The 18,741-nt window shown below is 57.1% G+C and overlaps 1 protein-coding gene across 1 annotated transcript; it reads left to right on the forward strand.

Annotated features, from left to right (window-relative positions):
* The first annotated feature begins 1,068 nt into the window (after nucleotides 1–1,068).
* Nucleotides 1,069–16,704, forward strand: RBM38 (RNA binding motif protein 38). The gene is made up of 4 exons (XM_053573658.1): nucleotides 1,069–1,502; nucleotides 2,347–2,470; nucleotides 2,889–2,943; nucleotides 15,140–16,704. Exons 1-4 carry the CDS (start codon nucleotides 1,263–1,265, stop codon nucleotides 15,441–15,443), a joined length of 723 nt encoding a protein of 240 aa, XP_053429633.1. The 5' UTR covers nucleotides 1,069–1,262; the 3' UTR covers nucleotides 15,444–16,704.
* Nucleotides 16,705–18,741: the final 2,037 nt, after the last annotated feature.

Here is an 18,741-nt window from a genome sequence, read left to right on the forward strand (position 1 = left end):
ACACCTAGTGAACTCTTCGCCTGCCTCGACGCCCCCTCGGCCCATGAGGTGCCACTCTCAGTCCCCACGGACCCTGCCTGTATCCCACTGTGCCAAGAGAAGGGCACAGAGTTGGGTCCAGGAGTGCTTCCACAAGTGCTCCCACCTGCATCAAACGCCACTGCAGCCGTGCCTGGAGATGGGGACTCCACGGGGGGGGAGCAGGGGGCGGGTGACCCACGGTTGGGGGGGTGGAATGCAGCCACCGAGTGACTCCCAGGACGGGGAAGCAGCTCCAAAATGCCTACGGTTTAATGCTCAACTGAAAAGTTGGCAACTTGAAATCCCTGACTTTTGAACAAGGGCCCCTCGTCTGCACTTTGCACCGGGCAGGCAGTTCTGTGGCTGGGCCTGCTCCATGTGAAGCTCACAGAGACCACCTCCCTCACCACCCCCAGCCTCGTTCCCATGGCTGGGACAGGGACTTCTGACACCAACCGAATGCAAGAATGAGCCCGCTCCACCTCCCGAGGGCCACTCTGCACCACCCCCCACCATCCCAGCACCCCTTGGATAGTACGTTGTATATTTGCCTGACGAATTACTGTCTTATTCATGGGAACCTTGTGGGGCCAGAGAGTGTGATCGTGCCCCGAGGCAGTCCTTGTGCCTAGTGTCTCACGTACGGTGGGGCCCTGATACGTATCTGTCGGATGAGTTGTAAGTATACACACAGCAATCATCTTATCTTTATAAATTGAACCAGCGTTATTCCTTAAGTAGCCCTTGCTTAAATGATTTACGTTTAAATCACCACGCGGCGCTCCAAGAGGGCAAAAGCTGGCCTGTCCGGTTCCGGGCTGTACCCGGCGGGCGAGCAGTAGCTGCCCCGGACGCTGAGCGCTGCCAGGTGGCCCACTCCGGCAGGAGCCAGTGCCCGCCCCGGGCGGAACACCGCCGCGTTATTTGGAGCGGCAGAGACTACGCTTCCCGGCGGCCCTCGCGCGCCCGAGACGGGGTGGGGCATCAGGGGCGGGGCCGTGGATGGGGCGGGGCTGACTACAAAGCCCAGGGGCGGTGCCAGGGCGCAGAGTCCCCGCGGCGCCGGCCGAGAGCGCAACGCGGCGCAGCGCGGCGCAGTTCGGCGCGCACGGCGGGAGCGGCGTGCGAGCGGACGGGCCTGGCGTCTGGACGGGCGCTTCTAGCTGCTCCGCACGCTCCCCGCCGCCCCCCATGAGCGCAGCCCTGCGCGGCGCGTGTCCATAGGCGGCGGGGCGCCCCCCATGCTGCTGCAGCCCGCACCGTGCGCCCCCAGCGCGGGTTTCCCGCGGCCCCCGGCCGCCCCCGGCGGCGCCATGCACGGCTCGCAAAAGGACACCACGTTCACCAAGATATTCGTGGGCGGCCTGCCGTACCACACCACCGACGCCTCACTCAGGAAGTACTTCGAGGGCTTCGGAGACATCGAGGAGGCCGTGGTCATCACCGACCGGCAGACGGGCAAGTCCCGCGGCTACGGCTTCGTAAGTGTCCCTGCGCCCGGGCCTGCATCCCGCCCCGCAGCTTATCGCGGCCCGGGGCGCTGAGTCAACTCGGGGACACCCGCCCAGCCAGCCCGGGGCGCCTCCCGCCGGGCGCCCACACCTGCCACCACTTTGAGCTTGCCCGCCGGGGCGGGTCCGCCTTCGCTCCCTCAGGGCCGTCTCCGCGCCCCTCTCCCGCCCCTCCCCCACGCGGTTTTAGAGGGAGACCTGCTGTGTTCGTTTAAGACTTAGAAGTTTGTGGGGAGGTTTGGGAGCCAGATGGCCACTCGTAGGATTTCCTGGAGCAGCAGCGGGTGAGGGGCAAAGCTCCACCCAGGGGTGCTTTAGAGCCCTTTGGCCCTTCCCCCATGGTTTCAACAACTCCCTCAGCCACCCCAAACAAACATCAACTGAAAAAAACGGCGTAAAGACACAATTTCTACTTTCTTTCAAAGAACAGTGTGCCACACTCCCTCCAGGAGGAAATTCTAGGTCCTCACTGGTGGGCAGGATAGACTTGTTCAGGCTGGGCTCCCACCTTTGTTTGGGGTTTGTTTTTTTTTCCTTTTTTGCCCCATCTCCCCAGGGGATTGTTTTTGTTTTTGTTTTTGAAAGCAACATTTCCCAGCACTTGAACTTTAAGGCGAGGAGCTGGAAATCCGTGTTGGGGGGGGTGGAGTCTTTGTGAGGAGTGCCCAGGGCTGGGGTTATAGGGGCCTCGACCCAAAGACCTTGAGTGACAGGCACCCTAGGTGGGAAGGAAGGGTCTAGTGCCTTGGCAAAGCCCTCTGCCTCTCTTCCTGGTTCCTCTACAGAAGTCCCTGATTCCTCTGTACTCCTCCAGGTGACAATGGCTGACCGTGCAGCGGCCGAGAGGGCATGCAAGGACCCCAACCCCATCATTGATGGCCGTAAGGCTAATGTGAACCTAGCCTATCTGGGCGCCAAGCCTCGAAGCCTCCAGACGGGTGAGAGTTTGTGTTTTCTTCCCCCAGCTTTTCTTGGTTTCTATATTCGGCCTCTGTATCTGCCGGGTGGAAAAAACACCCCCCTCCCGAGAGTGACAGGCACCTATCATGGGCCTGCAAACTATCACAGAGCAGTCATTCCCCAGCATGGGTACTACCCTTCCCGGTAGTATGTGGCCCATGGGATAGGGTAGGGGCAGTATGTCAGCTGTCCTGGAGGAAAGTAGGGAGGACATTGCCCCAGGCTCGGAGGTTGACAGCTTCCACACCAGCAGGCTGTTGCCATCTGGGTCCCTTGACCAGGGGGTGGTCTGAGAGGGGAGATGCACAGCCTTTATGGTTCTGCTTCCCCATGTTTGGGCCCTGGGGACATTGCCCCTACAGTGGGACAAAGTCCTTGACCAATCTCTCATTTTAGGCTTTGCCATTGGTGTGCAGCAGCTACACCCCACCTTGATCCAACGGACTTATGGGTGAGTGGATGTGGCTGGCTTGAGGTGGGTGGTCTGGGGAGATGAGAGGAGGTGGGCCTTGGGCTTCCTGGGTCTAAGAGGCTGGGGAATGACAGTTTTCGGAAATGGGACTGCATTAAGCCTGGAGAAGAGAAGGCAGCACATGTTTCTCCACCCTGGCAGAGGCTACTTCGCAGAAAGGGAAGCCGAAAGGTGGGACTACCCACATGCCCAAGTGCAAACCCCAGCCCCCTCATGAGTTATATGGCCTTAGGCAGCTTATACACCCATCTGTGCCTCAGTTTCTTCACTTCTAAAATGGGTATGGTAACAGCACATCTGAGTTCCATGAGAGGAGGGCTTAGTGTGGGTACTCTTGGAGTGTTTGCTAATGCTGTTAAGACTAGTGGGCTCTTTGTGAGCACCCCTGACCCACTCCAGTGTTGGACAGATGGGGGCAATAGATTACTGCCAGCCAGGGTCCAATGTTTGTGAACATTGCTACAGGTAAGGTGTGATCAGAGCCCAGTGTTTAAGTGGCACCGCCTGGGATCTTTTGTCTGACTTGCTTTGGAGCAGCATGTCCCATCATTCTCTGTCCTAAAACCCTCCAAGCTCTCTCCCTATTGTTTTTAACATCTAATAAGGCCTGGCAGTTGCTTAAAGAACGACACATACTTCAGGGGCACCAGGGACCCAGCCGCACAGTGCATTCCTAGCCCTGTGAGTAACGTGTGCTGTTTGCCCCAGTGCAGGGAGTGGGGGGGGGGGGGGGAGGGCACATCTAAGGCAGGCCACCCCTTTTAGAATGTCGTGGCCTTTGGACGTTATACCTCAAGTTGAGTTGTGGACACACATGCACACATGAATTCTGTGGAAGGCTACACAGCTTGAGGAGAGACCTTCCCTGGGGTAATGTGGACAGAGGCTCCTGTGGAACAGAGCTGGGCCTGGCTCACAGGCTGCCAGGCAGGGCAGCCAGATCCCCAGGATGAGTTGCAGTATGCCCACTCTTTGGGTGCACGGCCTTGAGAGGTGGCTTCCATGTGGATTGGCAGGTGTGTGTGAGCTCAGCAGAGGAAGGAGCTGCTGGCTGTGGGGTGCTTTTAGATGTGGCCTGGGCCCTCCTGGGAGGGGAGCATGGAAGGTATTGGGGGCAGTGGCTCTGAGTCTCCTTCTCAGCCTGGGATCTGTTTCATAAATGTCTTAGCAGGTGTTTGGGGACACCCTAGGTTTTGTGCCTTTTTTCTCTGGGGTACAGGCCACATGAGGAGGGTGTTCCTAGTTTCCATTGCTTTGGCTCTGTCTCCCAGGGTCCATGCCAGGTGCCCAGGGGCAAGGGCTGGGGCTGCTGCCCAGAGATGAAGGCATGAGCTTCAAAAGCGCGTGCAGTGGGACAAGGCCATCTCCACCTGTGTCTGGGCTTGCTTAGATTCATGTCAGATGCCTGGCACTCTAGCAACAGTCTGTGCTTTAGCCTTGGGAGTCTGCAGACCTGGGTTCAAATCCTGACTTTGTCACTTAACACCTGCGTCCCTTGTGGCACATGGCATCCTCCTTAATTTCTTCATCTGGAAAACAGGAATAACCACTTAAAACAGCATATGGCATAGGGGCTGGGTCTTCATCCTCCCTACATGCCTCCTGTCCTCAAAACAGTCCTCTAAGGTTGGGACTAATACTCTGATTTGTAGTTGGGGAAACTGAGGCAAGGAAAGGTGAACAACTTGGGGGGGGGCGAGGTGGAAAGCATCCAGGAGGAGATTTGAACCCCACTCTCAGCCGCTAGGAGGGTACTTCTGCGTGCCACCCAGCTGAGAGGACTCAGGCTGGTCACACACTGCTGCTGTGCGCACCCAATTTCAAGCAACAGTGTTTTGTAACTAAATCCACTGGCTGGCTATTTAATACCTGTGACGAGGAAGAGGTCACAAACTCTTATTTATTGGTTGCCAAGGGGTGGAGACCCAAACGGGCAAGGGGTCAGGGGGCAGTCCAGTCCACTCTTTATCACCTGTGAGCATCAAACTGAAGCCTCTGAGAATCATGCCCCTCCTGTGCCTGGGGTTGCTGAGGTCCAGAGTGGCAGGAGGGCCCCTGGGTGTAGCCCTGGAGAGGCAGCTGGGCCTGGCTGCCTGGGTCAGCTGTCTGCTTGTAGCTCCCACCCGCCAGCCAGGCTAGAGAATTGGGCCGTCAGCGTCCCTTTTGTCTTTGCAAACAATCAGACCCTGGGAGCGACCCAGCCTGACTCAGCGGACAGTTTTGTCAGCCTCAGGCTGGCAACAAGGCTGGCAGCAGGGCCAGGCCTGCCGTTGGCTGAGGGTGTGGTGGGAGGTGGGAGCCCCGAGCTGGGGCAGCTGAGGTCTGTCCACCCATTAACCCCTCTCCTCCCTGGCTGAACTTGTCCCAGACTGGCCTTAGTCACAGGCCCTTGACAGTTCCAAAAATTCCACAGCCATACTTTCGGGCAAGACCACTGTGGAGTCTTTGGCAGGCTGTGTTGTGAATGTCAGTTTAGAAAGATTCCCCCCAAAACTTCCACACTTTGTTATTTTCTTGGATTTCTCTGCCTGTGTGTTTTTGTTTCTGAAGTTGAACATACTCTTTGAGGACCTGACCCAGCCTGTGCATTTCTGTCACCTGTCTGTGTGGGGAGGGCCGAGGCCCAGGGTTTGGGGAAGCCTCAAGAAGGCACTCCAGAAGCCAGTGCCAGATAATCACGGGAGGAGCCAGCTGAACATCCCTCTGCCAGCAAGTGGGGCAGGCAGGAGGGGAGGTCACAGGGGTTTGGAGAGTGTACGCCTAGGCACAGTGTTGGTCTGGCCTGGAAGGGCCTTGTGGCGTCAGGGTGTCTGTCCAGCCCTGGACTGGCTGTCTTTGGGTCAGCTGTTTCTATGTGTGCAGGTCCCTCTCCTTGTTCTTAAAGGGACCTTGCTGTGGGCTTGACGCTCATTCATTGAGAGCTTCACTTTGTGCCAGGCATGAGAACAGGCCCTGGGGTTGAGACAGCAGGACAGGGTTCTTGGGGCTGAATGTGCGAGAGCAAGGACTCTGGGGTCTGCTCAGGGTCAGGCTTGTCTGTGTCATGGAACTGGTGACGGTTCCTCCGGGGCAGGCCCGACCTGAGAAGAGGGGGCTACTGTGTGCAGAGCCTGTGTGCCAGGCAGGCCTCAGTTTGTCAGTGAGCATCTCCTGCTGCAGGATCTGGCAACTGTCCCTTGTGTGTAAAACCAAGGCCAGAGCGATGGAGAGACTAGCCTGAGCTCACACATGTTGGTGGGGGTCCTGAGTTGGGGGCTCTGAGGTGTCTCTTCCTGCCTCTCTCTGGCCCTGTGGCAGCTCTCAACAAATCAGAGCAATTCGAGCTCCAAAGACTAGTGTAGGACCCTCCTGGGCGTGTACACACCCACTTGGTATGTAGTTTCAAGGACCCCTGCCTCCTCTGTGTGAAGAAGGTCCCTGGTGCCCATGATGAGATACTTCACCAGGCCATGGATGTGTGCATGTTGAGGGGCCTGAGCAGAGGGCCTCTGTCCCTAGGGTGAGAGGAGGGTGTAGGAAAGCAGGTACTGGGAGATGTCTGTGTCCCCCACCTGAGAGTGGAACACACAGAGCCGCCCCAGATTTGGTCCTTCCTCAAGTGTCTGTTGAGCACCTACTATCTGCTTGGCCCTGTGCCTGGGGTACTTTGAATGAGAAAGACACTCTTCATCGCAGGGCGCTCACAGTCCGTGCACGTGGGCCTGGGTGGTGGTGAGCAAAAGTGAGCAGGGAGCTGGCTGAGGGGGTCTGCTTTGTGGAGACTGAATAGTTTGGCGTCTCAGATGTCACTCAGGGTAGACATAGGGACATAAAACGGTAGATGCAGAAAATGGGGCTGTCCCATGGAGGCCTTGAGTGTAGTGCATAGCTCTGTGGCTGTGTCTGTTTCCTGGTTTTGATAATGTACTTGGTCAGAAGAGATGTCACCCTTAGGGGATGATGGGGGAAGGGTACATGGGACCTCTTAGTATTGTTTTTGCAACTTCTTGGGAGTCTGTTATTATTTTGTAATTCAAAGTGGGAAAGTAGAGCCAGGGAAGAGGTTTCGCAAGGTGCTGGTGGTGTGCTTATATGCAGCATGCGCACGTGTGCGTGCACACACGTATTTGGGGGAGGCCCCTCTGGGGAGCGAGGAGGTTGGCCCTGTGGGTACAGGGGGAGGAATGGTCCGGGCCTGGGAGCAGCAGGCACAGAGTGAGGTCAGAGGCCGGGGGAATGGGGAGGCCAGTGCCCCCACTGTGGCGTCGTATTTGTGCCCTTGGGGTGTCTCTTTCAGTGGTGCCGCCTGCTCCCCCACTGTGGCTTCCTGTTTGTCAGCTTGTCTGGAGCGAGGTGTAGGCTGGCGCCGTGGCCCTCCCGGCGGGCGGGTGGCCCGTGCTGCACCTGTTGTTTGTCCGCGGTCACTGTAACAGAAACCAGCCTTGGGCGGTTGTGGGGTTCTAGTCCCTCGGCCAGGACTGGCTTGCCCTGGACCGCCTCTGCTCGATCTGGACAGCCTCTCTGGAAACCTCAGGCCAACAGGCCAGGACCTGACTGCAGACACAGGCCAAGGCACAGCTCTGACTTTTCTTTGTCCAGCCTCAGTTTCCCCATCAGCCCTGTGGATGTGATGAGTGCTCTGCAGGGTGCTGGGGCCATCCAGGCCTTTCTCCCAAACCCACTGTGTGGGTGGAAGGAAGGAGGGAGGTGTGTATCACTCAGTCACTTATCCAGTGGATCCAGCTTTGTGCTGGGCTGGGGACACCATCAGGGTGAGAGGAGACCTGGTCCCAGTACCTCCTGCAGTGAGGTGGTAAAGAGGGGAGACAGACCAGAAAGGGAAGTTAGGTCTCAGGTGTCAGTGAGAGTTTCAGAGGTGGGGAGGAGGAAAGAGGTGGGGGGAGGTAGGGTTAGGCCCAACCAGGTGGCCTCAGCTCAGGGAGGACCCTGGTGCCCCAAGGGAGTGCTGGGACCTTGCTCTGCGTGACATGGGGCCACAACAGGCTCTGAGTAAAGGATGCGTGGGTCAATTTGCATTTTTGTTTTTGTTTTGTTTGAGACAGAGCCTCACTGTGTCACCCGGGCTAGAGTACCATGGTGTCAGCCTAATTCTCAGCAACTTCAATGTCCTGGGTTGAAGCGGTCTTCGTGCTTCAGCCTCCCAAGTAATTGGGATTGCAGGTACCCTCCACAATGCCCAGCTAATTTTTCTATTTTTAGTAGAGGTGGGGTCTCACTCTTAGGCTGATCTCAAACTCCTGAGCTCAAGCAGTCTACCTGCCTCAGCCTCCCAGAGTGCTAGGATTACAGGCATGAGCCACCACGCCGCCTTGCATTTCTGTTTTCAGAGCATTTTTGTGTTTAGCTCCTGGGTTAACCTGGCCTGCCAAGAGCTGTAGTGGAGTGGAGAGTGGACTGGAGGATGGAGTCTCTTAGGGGCTGCCCAGTGATCCAGGCATGAGGTGAGGGTACTTTCTGGCAGAATGTTAAGTTCCGGCAGCTGCCCCCTGAAGCTTCTTGTCCCCCAGAGGCAGCCTTGAGGAGACATGGGATTTTGCATACATGTTTTAAAGAATTTGTGAAGGAAAGAGGAATCCAAGAAGATTCTAGAGTTTGGGAAAGTTGGCTAGGCCTTGACTATTGTGGATTACAGTTCTGGGGAGCAGGGCAGGAGTTGGGGTTTGGACAAGTCCAGGTGGAGATGCTGCCCTGGGGCTAAGCAGTGTCCTGCAGAGAGATGCCTTACCCACTCCTGTGGCCAGCTACCCCCATGCTCGCCTGGCTTGCTGAAGGGCCCGAGAGAACCTGAATTTCCCCCCAGACCCCAGCCCTCCCCCTGCAAGCCTGGCTTCCTGCCTGCCAGGTGGCCATGTGCTAGGGCCCCCCAGGCACTGGGTCCCCATACCCCACCAAGCTGGAGGTGCGGCCCAGGCAGCTGCACGTCTGTCTCCAGCACTGTGGGCAAGGCCCCTGGAGAGCAGAAAAAGTGAAATGGGCTCATTTGCCTTTCTCGTTTTTATGTTCAGAGGTGCCTTTGTGTTCAGAAAATGAATCCTCCTGGGCTGCGGCCAGTTATTCCTCACTGCTAGTTTTACTCTGAATGTGGGGACAGCACACTGCTCTGTCTCCTGGATACTAGCTGTGTGTGAGTCTTGCTGGCAGCTCGCCAGGCCCAGCAGAGAGTTCTCAGAGTCCCAAGCTCTATCTTCTCAGGGGTAGCCTGTCAGGCTCTGCAGCACCCTTAATTTACACGTGGGTAAACTGAGGTCACACGGGGCCAGAGGAGTCTCTCTGATAGGCATGGCCAGAATCTGGACTCAGGTTCTCACCCCTGCACCCCTTGATCTCCAGAGCTGAGTCAGTTGGGGTATTCTGGGCTGGCCATGGGTGTGCTGGGGTGCAGACGCTACCTGCATGCGCAGGAGGGGAGCTGGACACCTCTTAGGTCTTCTGTCTGGACCGGGTTTCTGGGCCCTAGACCCCAGACCAGCTAGTGGCAAGCTCTTCCCACACAAAGGTCCCTCCCAGCACAGCACAGCCTTTTCAGCCTTAACCGCAGCCTGTTGCAGCAATGCCAGGATTTGGGGCTTTGGTATTGCCCAGGCCCTGAGAACTCTTGTGTCCCCTCCCAGATACCCCAGCGCTCAGCCAGGCACCTGCCTCAGGTAGGGGTCTGCCCTGCTGACCCCATCATTTCTGCCCTCCCTCTGCCTGGTCTTTGCACAGTGGGGAGATTAATTTTTCTAGGGAGCAGCTCAGTCCTTCGCTGGTAGACAGTCCTTCACTGGGGGAGTGGTGGAAGGAAAAGTGATTTTCTAAAGAGGGTGAGGAACCAAGTAGTTCTAGGGCTGGAACTAGAGGACCTGGAAGGGACGTAGGACCCTGTGTCTTTCGGGGACCGGGGGACAAATGGGACTCCCCTGTGGACGTGCAGAGAGCAGTTTCAGAGCAGCTTTGAAAGGAGGCCAGGTAAACCAGTCCTACAGAGGCCCCAGCCGGACAGGAGCAGCCCTGGTGGGACCTGGGTTACCTGCTCTTCAATTCCAACCCCTTTGTGCCTGACAGACCCTGGCCTGGACTGTTTCTCTCACCAGGGCTCCTCAGCTGCTGTTTTGTTAGTCCAGGGCTGAGTGTCCTGGGAGGGAGAGGACCTCTGTCTACCCGGCCTTCTTCAGGCCTGGGGAGGGGTCATTGATGCTACCTGAGGCAGATTGTTAAATCCCCACAGCAGCCCCGGGGGGCTTGTCCCCTCCCACAGGGGTGGAGAGGAGGACTTCTCAGGGCTGCCAGGCACCTGGCTGGTGGATCACAGCTGGTGGGCTCTGCCTCCCCAGGGTCTCCCCCGCCTCCACCCCTCTAGCTGTTCTAGCTTCTGCTCCCCGCCTCCTCTGCCTCTCAGATGCCTGCAGGGTTGGGACCTGGCTCAGGCATCTAACACTTGACAGTGCCTTACTGGGCGCTAGGGACACAGTGGTCAAGGTCCTGCCCCTGTGTGGAAGGGGAATGAAAAGGGGGCTTCAGATCATAGGAAGGGAATAAAGCATCAGGTCAGGGAGGGCCTTGCAGGGTGGGCTTAGAGCTGTGGGAGAATGATTATGTGGGAGAAATGGCAGATGCCAAGGCCCTGTGAGTGTACAGAGGTTGGCCAGGGCCTGATCTCTCAGGAAGCCCTAGCAGGTAAGGAGGCAGTTGGCTTTGCTTCTGAGTGCAGCAGGAGGCTATGGTCCTGGGAAGGACACGGTCTTCAGGACTCTCCTGGATTCTGGGAGGGGAAGCCCTGCCTTGGTGTTATGAACAGAGGCTGGACCTGCAGAGGTGGTGCAGAGGAGAGGGAGGACTTGAGAACTCTGAGGAAGCCCCAGTGGGGCTGCAGGAGAACGTGTGCAGGCCGTGCCTGGAGCTCTTCTCTGAGGCAGCAGGAGGGTAGGGGAGTTGGTGCCGAGCAGGCACACAGCCAGCAGTGACCCGCCTTGCTATGGCCAAGTGCGTAGGGAGGTTCTCAGGGGCCTGCAGCTCGGGCACTCGAGTGCTGTGGTACCTTGACCTCTCTGAGTCTGGCCTGGGGAGCAGGAGGGGTACTGAGGAGCCCACTGGGTGTGCATGTCCCTTCTCCCACATTCCCAATTGCTGGATGGTTGAGACTGAAGCCTGGGGGGTGCGTGCTGCCCTTGGTCATGTGGCCAGCAGTGGACCAAGATTCCTTTCTCACCTCAGGTGGGGCTCTGTGTGTGTGTGAGTGACCCCGCATGCAGGCCTCGCCAGCCCCCTGGCTTGGGCACTGTGGTTATGGCCGTGGGAATGTTTGGCTGTTGCCTTTGCTCTGCAGCTTGTACTGCCCAGCATGACCCGCTTCTATCGTGGGCATCCTGGGCATCACAGGGTAATGTCAGCTCCCCCCAGGGCCAGCAGCTCCCTGTGCCTCACCCACCCCTCAATTGTGACCACCAAAGATATCCCCAGGGTAACCACTGTCCTGGTGGGGTACTGCTGTCCCAGGGAGCCTGACTTCTCGCAGCACTCTCGGGCTCAGCTCCTGTAAGCCCCATGCCACAAGTGACTAAGGTGCAACTTGGAGAAATTTTGCACAGGCCCAGGAGAGAGGGAGAAACCGCCAGTGCCTGTCCTTGCCCAGGGGCCTTCTGACTCCTCCCCCCTTGGTTTTGCTGCTCCTTCAGCCCTTCCCTGGCGAGGCCTCAGACCCAGTGGGGCAGCTCTTCCTTGTCTGTAGGGTCTGTACCCCTCTTGTTCTGTCAGTACTGCATGCCTGGTACCTGCCCAGGCCCTGGCACAGGGTGTCCAGGCAGAGTTCTCCCTCTGAGCTCCTTCCACTGGGGGTCCGGCGGCTCTGGGAGGTGGCTGCAGCCTCATTGTGGAGCTGGGCACATGCTTCAGGGCGAGGCATTGACAGGCTTGTGGCCCCAGCAGGGAGGCTGTGAGGTGTCCAAGTGCTTCAGGATGTGCAGTGTGGGCTCTGTCAAGAGTGCTTGGGGGGCTGGCTTGGATGGGGGTGCCGTCGCAGGGCTGTGCACCAGGGCTTCCTGGGCCCTTGTCGGGCTCCTCAGATGCTCTTGCTTGCTCAGGCCTCACCTTCCCTTGCTCATCCATGTGCCTGTAATGCTGTTCCTGTGTCCGCTCCCATGAGCCCTTAGGTCTCCTGCAGCCATCCCTCCCTGTCCCACACAAGTCTCGGCCTTCTGCTGTCTTGTTTTCTGAGGAATCCCCTCACTTTGGTTTATAGGCCGTGTGTTTTTGTGTCTCCCCACCCTCAAGGGCAGAGGTTATGTGGTCTGCTCCCTGCGGCATCCCAGCAGGTGTGTGGGAAGGTGTTACAAGGCCCGAAAGGCTGGGCTCCGGCACAGGCCTGGCTCTCTGTTCAAGGTCTTGTTCTTGTGGCAGAGGCCGGGTTGATCAGGGGGAAGGGATGGCTCTGGGGCACTGGTAGGTAGTTCTTGTCAAAAACCACCATGGCCTCTGGACACAAGCTACAGGAGGGCCCTATGGGCTGGAGTGTCCGCTGCCTGGGCAGGGAACAGCAGGGGAAGGGGCAGGAGCTTCCTGCCCAGGGAACCCAGGCCCAGCTGGACTCCCTGAGTATTTGCTGCCAGACACGTTATCTGCCCAACTCCACACACACACCCCATCTGCCAGGCACTGTACCCTCATCCTGTTGGGTCACCAATGAACTATCACCCTAATGCATCAGGATTTTTTCCTCATACATGTTTTTTTGTTTTATTTTTATTTATTTATTTTTTGTAGATACAGAGTCTCACTTTATCACCCTTGGTAGAGTGTCGTGGCATCACACAGCTCACAGCAACCTCCAACTCCTGGGCTTAGGTGATTCTCTTGTCTCAGCCTCCAGAGTAGCTGGGACTACAGGCGACGGCTACAACACCCAGCTGTTTTTTTGTTGCAGTTCGGCCAGGGCTGGGTTTGACCCTGCCACCCTTGGTATATGGGGCCAGCACCCTACCCACTGAGCCATAGACACCGCCCTATTTTCTATTTTTTTTTTGAGAGACAGAGTGTCACTTTGTCGCCCTTGATAGATTGCTGTGGCATCACAGCTCACAGCAACCTTTAGCTCTTGGGCTTAGGCGATTCTTTTGCTTCAGCCTCCCGAGTAGCTGGGACTACAGGCGCCCACCACAACGCCTGGCTATTTTTGTTGCAGTTTGGGGCCAGGTTTGAACCTGCCACCCTCAGTATGTGGGGCCAGCACCCTACTCACTGAGCCACAGGTGCCACCCATATGTGTTTTTTATAGTAATAAAATTAACATAAAATCCACCATTTTAACATACAATTTGGTGGCATTAAGTATCTTCCTAAAGTTATGCAACCATTATCCTAATCATCTAACTTCAGAGCTTTTTTATTGCCCCAAAAGGAAACCTGTTCGCAGTTATTCCCCTTTCTCCAGCCCCTGGCATCCTCTAATGGATTTGCCTTTTCTGGACGGTTCGTATAAACGGACTCAGAGCACATGTGGCCTTTTTGAGTGACTTTCACTTAGTGGCATATTTTCAAGTTTCATCACCTTGTGGCACATGTTGGTGTTTTGTTCCTTTTTGTGGCTAAATAACATTCCCTTGCGTGGACAGACCACATTTTGTCGTCCAGTCGTCAGTTGTTGTCACCTCTGTGGTGTGTGAGCCCGTTCTCCATGCTCGCCTGCGCGAACCCTCCCACCGCCTGCCCTGTCCTCAGTGTTCATTCCGTTGCCCCTTAGACAGCCATGGTCACCTCCCGGGCCAGTAAAAATGGCAGTGGCGTGCCGTTCTACCTGACCTGTCCTTAGCCTGGGTACAAAGGCATTATTTATTTATTTGTTTTCTAGCATCAACAGTATCATGTGTCAGCACTGCCCTTGTTAGCAGAGTCGGCACAGGTTTGCACTCAAGCTTCTCGCCCTGCTGTGCGGCTCTCCCTCCCAGCCGGGCGGTAGGGGAGGTGTGGGCTGAGCAGGGCCCTCCTCAGTCCCTAAAAGGATGTTGGATCCTGCTCCAAGTCCCCTGTGGGTGATGCTGAGGAGCGACGTGTCCTCTTTGGTCCTGAGGGCGACTAGCTGCAGGGAGAGAGCATGTGTTTCAGTGGTACCGTGTGTTACCAAGACACCGAATGAAAAGCTGCCCAGTGCCATCCCTGCCATGCATGGAGAGCATGGGGAGGTTGCTGTACCTGTCTCTGGAGCCACTTGTAGGGACAGAGCTGGTATCCCAGGGTGTCTCATAGGGGTGGAAGGAAGGTGAGGTTCCAAGTCACCCCACGGCCGGCCCTGTCCTGTGTAACTCAACATAAGCCTGATGCAAGGGGAACAGTGTCTAGCCCAACATGATCGCTCTGCCCTACGCTGTGCAGCATCTTCTGATGCGCTGGGTGGGTGCAGACGCACTGGGAGGTTCAGAGAGGCTCAGCTGCTTGCCCAGGGCTGCCCAGCAGCTGGTTGGCAGGGTAGGTAGCTGCCTCTGTGAGCCTCAGTTTTTCTCTCTCTATAGTGTGGAGGAGTTCATCCCTGCACTGGGTGTGCCGTGTGCATGGTGGCCAGCCTGCAGTAAGCAGGGCCTCAGTGATGTCTCGTGGGGGCCGGGAGCTCAGCTCTGCCCCGTCAGCTGTGGGACCTTGGGACCCCATGTGTAAAGTGAGCATAGTAAGAGGAGTTTCCACTTGAGGGGATGGACTCCACCAGCTGCTGAGTGAGCCTTTTACTCGGGCACGGCTAGCTCCCCTCACACTTCCACTTGGCAGAAGCAGAGCTACAGGCCAGAGACCATGCTGCCACAAATGGGACGCAGCCCCTGGGGACCAGCATGGTCATTGGAGAGACAGCCGTGATGAATGAGTAAATCATGCAGGTGTCATTGGTGTCCCTTAGTGGGTGTGAGTGTTGGGAGATGAGTGAGTGTCAGGTGACAAGGTGGCTTCATGGACAAGTGAGCTGGGGGTGCGCACACAGGGCCCCGCACTTGGCTTCATGTTCTGCTGTCGCTGTCTTGAAATTTTTGTTGTTTTTTAAACAAAGGTCCCTTGTTGTAATTTTTCCACTGGGCCCCCAGATCATGCTGCTGTCCTGTGGGGAGCGGGGTACGGCCTGGGAAGGTCTTGCTGAGCAGATGTAGGGGGAGCAGGAGGGTCCCAGTGGTCACCCCCACTGTCTGCCACCTGCACCTGACCACTCTGCCTGGCCCCGCAGGTTGACTCCGCACTACATCTACCCGCAAGCCATCGTCCAGCCGAGCGTGGTGATCCCAGCTGCCCCTGTCCCATCACTGTCTTCACCCTACATTGAGTACACACCAGCCAGTCCGGCCTATGCCCAGTACCCGCCAGCCACCTATGACCAGTACCCCTATGCCGCCTCACCTGCCACGGCCGCCAGCTTCATGGGCTACAGCTACCCAGCTGCTGTGCCCCAGGCCCTCTCAGCCGCAGCCCCCGCGGGCACCACCTTCGTGCAGTACCAGGCGCCGCAGCTGCAGCCAGACAGGATGCAGTGAGCGGCATCCCTGCCCCAGGCACCGTGGCAACATCACCCGACAGCAGACAGACCCAGCAGGCCTCCATGGGGCAGCAGCCGGCTTGGCTGAGCTTCGGTGTGACCAGCACTTGTGCCTCCGAGACACCTCGGGCACCTGCCTGTGCCCTGGGACAGCCGAGACGGCTTCTCTTCAAATCTAGGTCCTGTCACATCTCCAGGGAAGACTTTAAGAAGAATGACCGGAAGATGTTACCCCATATTCCTTGCACACCATGGCAGCCTTTTCTCTGCACCTTTTCCTGCCCCATTGTCACTCCAGGTGCCCTCAGGCTTGTCCCCACATCCCCCTCCAGGCGGGTCAGTCACGAGCCCTCTGCAGACCCAGCTGCTCTTTGGACTGTGCAGAAGCTTTGCCCCTAGCGGAGGTGCCTTACTCCAGGGAGACCTGTGAGAGAAGCTGGTTGACTATTTATTATAACTCACTGGCACCAGCTGCGAGCCTGTCGGGGGTGGGGGGAACCACCTCCTTGTTGAATTCTTGTTTTCTACTTTATCGGGGTGGCTTGAGACACCTGCTGGCCCCCAGGCACAGCAGCTCTAGCTGGAGATCCCCTCCAGTCAAGCACTGCAACCTTTGTCTTATCCTAATTGTTTTGCTACTAAGATGATTTCAGTCTATTTTTTCAAGGAGACAACCGCCACCAAGAATCCAAACAGGAGGCCTCTCACCCACAGTTTGACCCACCTCGGCAGGCAGTTTGACATCTCAGAGCCATTGTTGCAACACCTGGGGCGAGAGGGAACAGGCCCAAGGTGTTCTGGCTGCTCAGGGTCTAGACCATGATGGCTCCTGGCTTGTGGGTGGGGGACCCTCAGCCCTGCCTGCTGGGGGGAGGGGGGGCTTCAGAGTACAGGATTGGCCACCCCGCCCCCTCCCTCCTGCTGAATACCAGCCCAAGATGCATCCCTGCTTGCCTTGGAGGTTGGTGGATGGGGGGTGACAAGTTCTGACAGCCGAGATGTCTCCTCTGGGGGTGTGCGGAGCTTATGGAGCCAGGAGCCAGGGGTGAGGAGGCTGTCCTGGCAGGGGAGGCGGGGGCAGCTGGGGGTGTCCTTTAGACCTACCTCAGGGAGGGGAGGCCTCAGGGAGCTGAGCGCACACGCGCTCCTTGGCACGCATGGTAGAGTCAAGGCCCAGAAAATGAAGGTAGCTAATATTATAATAATATTTTTATTAGAATTGTTCTGATTATAAAAATAAAACTTGTTTTCTTTAAAAATAGTTGGTCTAAAGAGTGAGGTCCTTGGACCTGGCCGGAGCCCTGGGATTTCAGACATCCAATCCAGCGCTGCAGCGTGCTATGCCATGCTGACCACTGAGCCTCAGGCTGGCAGGTGGGAGCAGCACCCCTGCTACCCCCACTGACATGGGAGGACTGGTATCCACACTGTGGTGTGTCCTAAGCCGAGTCTGCTACACTTGGGGCACTTCTCAGAGCAGAGCCCTTGGAGCTGTGGCTGGAATGGGGCAGGGCAGGTGTGGGGTAGTGGTTGGCAGTTCCACCAGGACCCCGTGCATTTAGGGGGCAGTTCCTCAAGAGAAAGGGATGCCACAGAAGGCCCTGAGTAAGGGTTGACAGCCAGGTCAGGTGGGCACCTGATGCAGAGGTTATGATTTGGCCTTTTCTGGACCAGTTTCTCCGGGTAGGGCCAGGCTTGTCCTGACCCTGCAGGTGGTCAGTTCCCGTTACTCTTAAACCCATGTCCCACACAGCTGCCAAAACAAACTCCTCTCTTTCCCTTACCCCAACATCCAACTTGGCAGGTCCTAAAGGTTCTGCCCCTGACCTGTCTGGAACCCGCCCCCCCTTGCACCCTTCTCAGAGCCCCAGCCCACGCTCTCTCCCTTGCACCATGTGCAGCCAGGCACCTGTTCACATAGGGAGCACCTGCATGGCTCGCCATCATCCTTGAAGGTAAAGCCAAAGCTGTCACAGGGTCTCTGGGTCCCCCTCCTTCCCTACTCAGCCACTTGGCTCCAGCCACCCAGCCTCCCCACTGTTCTTGGGCATGACTTTGCACTCGCTGTGCCCACTGTGGGGAACCTCTAAGCTGATCACCTTCAACTTCTCCCCTTCATCTGTGTCTGAATTGGTCCCTTTCCCACCTAGTTGGGACACTGACTGGGAGGGCAGTGACCTTCAGCCTTGTTGCCTGCAGAGCTCTCCCTGGGGTTCCAAGCACATAGCTGGGAAACTGAGGCCTACCACAAGCAATCTGATCTAGCCTTCAGTGAGTGGACATCAGAAATTTCTGCAAAGCATGAGCCCTGGGACATACCAGCAGAGCTCCAAGACTATCCACTTAGACTGGAGTGTGCTGGACAGATCTGAGCCAGTAGAGACTGAGCTTAGGGGACAGAGACCAGAATCACTGCCATGCCCACATGGGACAGATAGAGGGACTCATTAGGAGAAGAGCAGCCTCGCAGAGGAAGGGCAGGAGGGTCGTGAGACAGAATCTGCCCACCACCTCCCAAGGCCAAGGGTTGCCTCCTCACCCACAGAGGAGGAAATACTTGCTCAGAGAGGTGAAGTGACTTGCCCAGAGCCACACAGCCAGGAAGACCTGGGGCCAATTCTCTAGCAGGGTCTAACCCCAGAGTCCAGGGTTACCTCCATAGGGTCAGCCCCTTAACTTTGAAGAAAGATAGGGTTACCCTGATAGGGCAGGTGCGTGGGGTGGACCTAGGGCTATCTTCCTGCCCTTGGATCCCCAAAGGGCTTTCTCTGGGTTTTTCCAATTGAATTTAATGAGATTTGCAAATTGCCTCTACCCGGGGAAGTGTCCGAGGGAGTTGGGGAAGTGCCTGCCAGGTTTGCTTTTCTTCCCAGGCCCTGCCTTGGTTTGCAGACACCCGGGAGGGTCAGGGAGGTGAGTGCCCTGAGAAGGAGGCATTTGCTGCCACTGATAAGAGCCTGGGGGCCGCGGAGGGGAGTTGTGGGCGCTGCCAGGGTTATCGGGGAGGCCACCCACAGGCCAGTGCATTTCCTGTTGCTATCAGCCAGTGGCAGCCTCTGGGACAGGCCTTGAGGCCTTGAAAACAACCTCCTAGCTCCCAATATTGAGAGCTTCGGCTGGTGAACCCAGGCGAGAGCATTTCCGAGTCACCCAAGCTGCGCCAGGAGCAGCAGTGGGCTGAGGGTGGCAGGGACTTGGAGCATGGCCACTAGTTACAGCAGCAGGGATTGGATGTAACACCCGCAGGGTAGGTGCTGCAACAACACTTTTTCCAGGTGGTCTCAGTTCTCTCCAGG

This window comes from Nycticebus coucang, chromosome 21 (assembly GCF_027406575.1).
Source record: "Nycticebus coucang isolate mNycCou1 chromosome 21, mNycCou1.pri, whole genome shotgun sequence".
Lineage (NCBI taxonomy): Eukaryota > Metazoa > Chordata > Mammalia > Primates > Lorisidae > Nycticebus > Nycticebus coucang.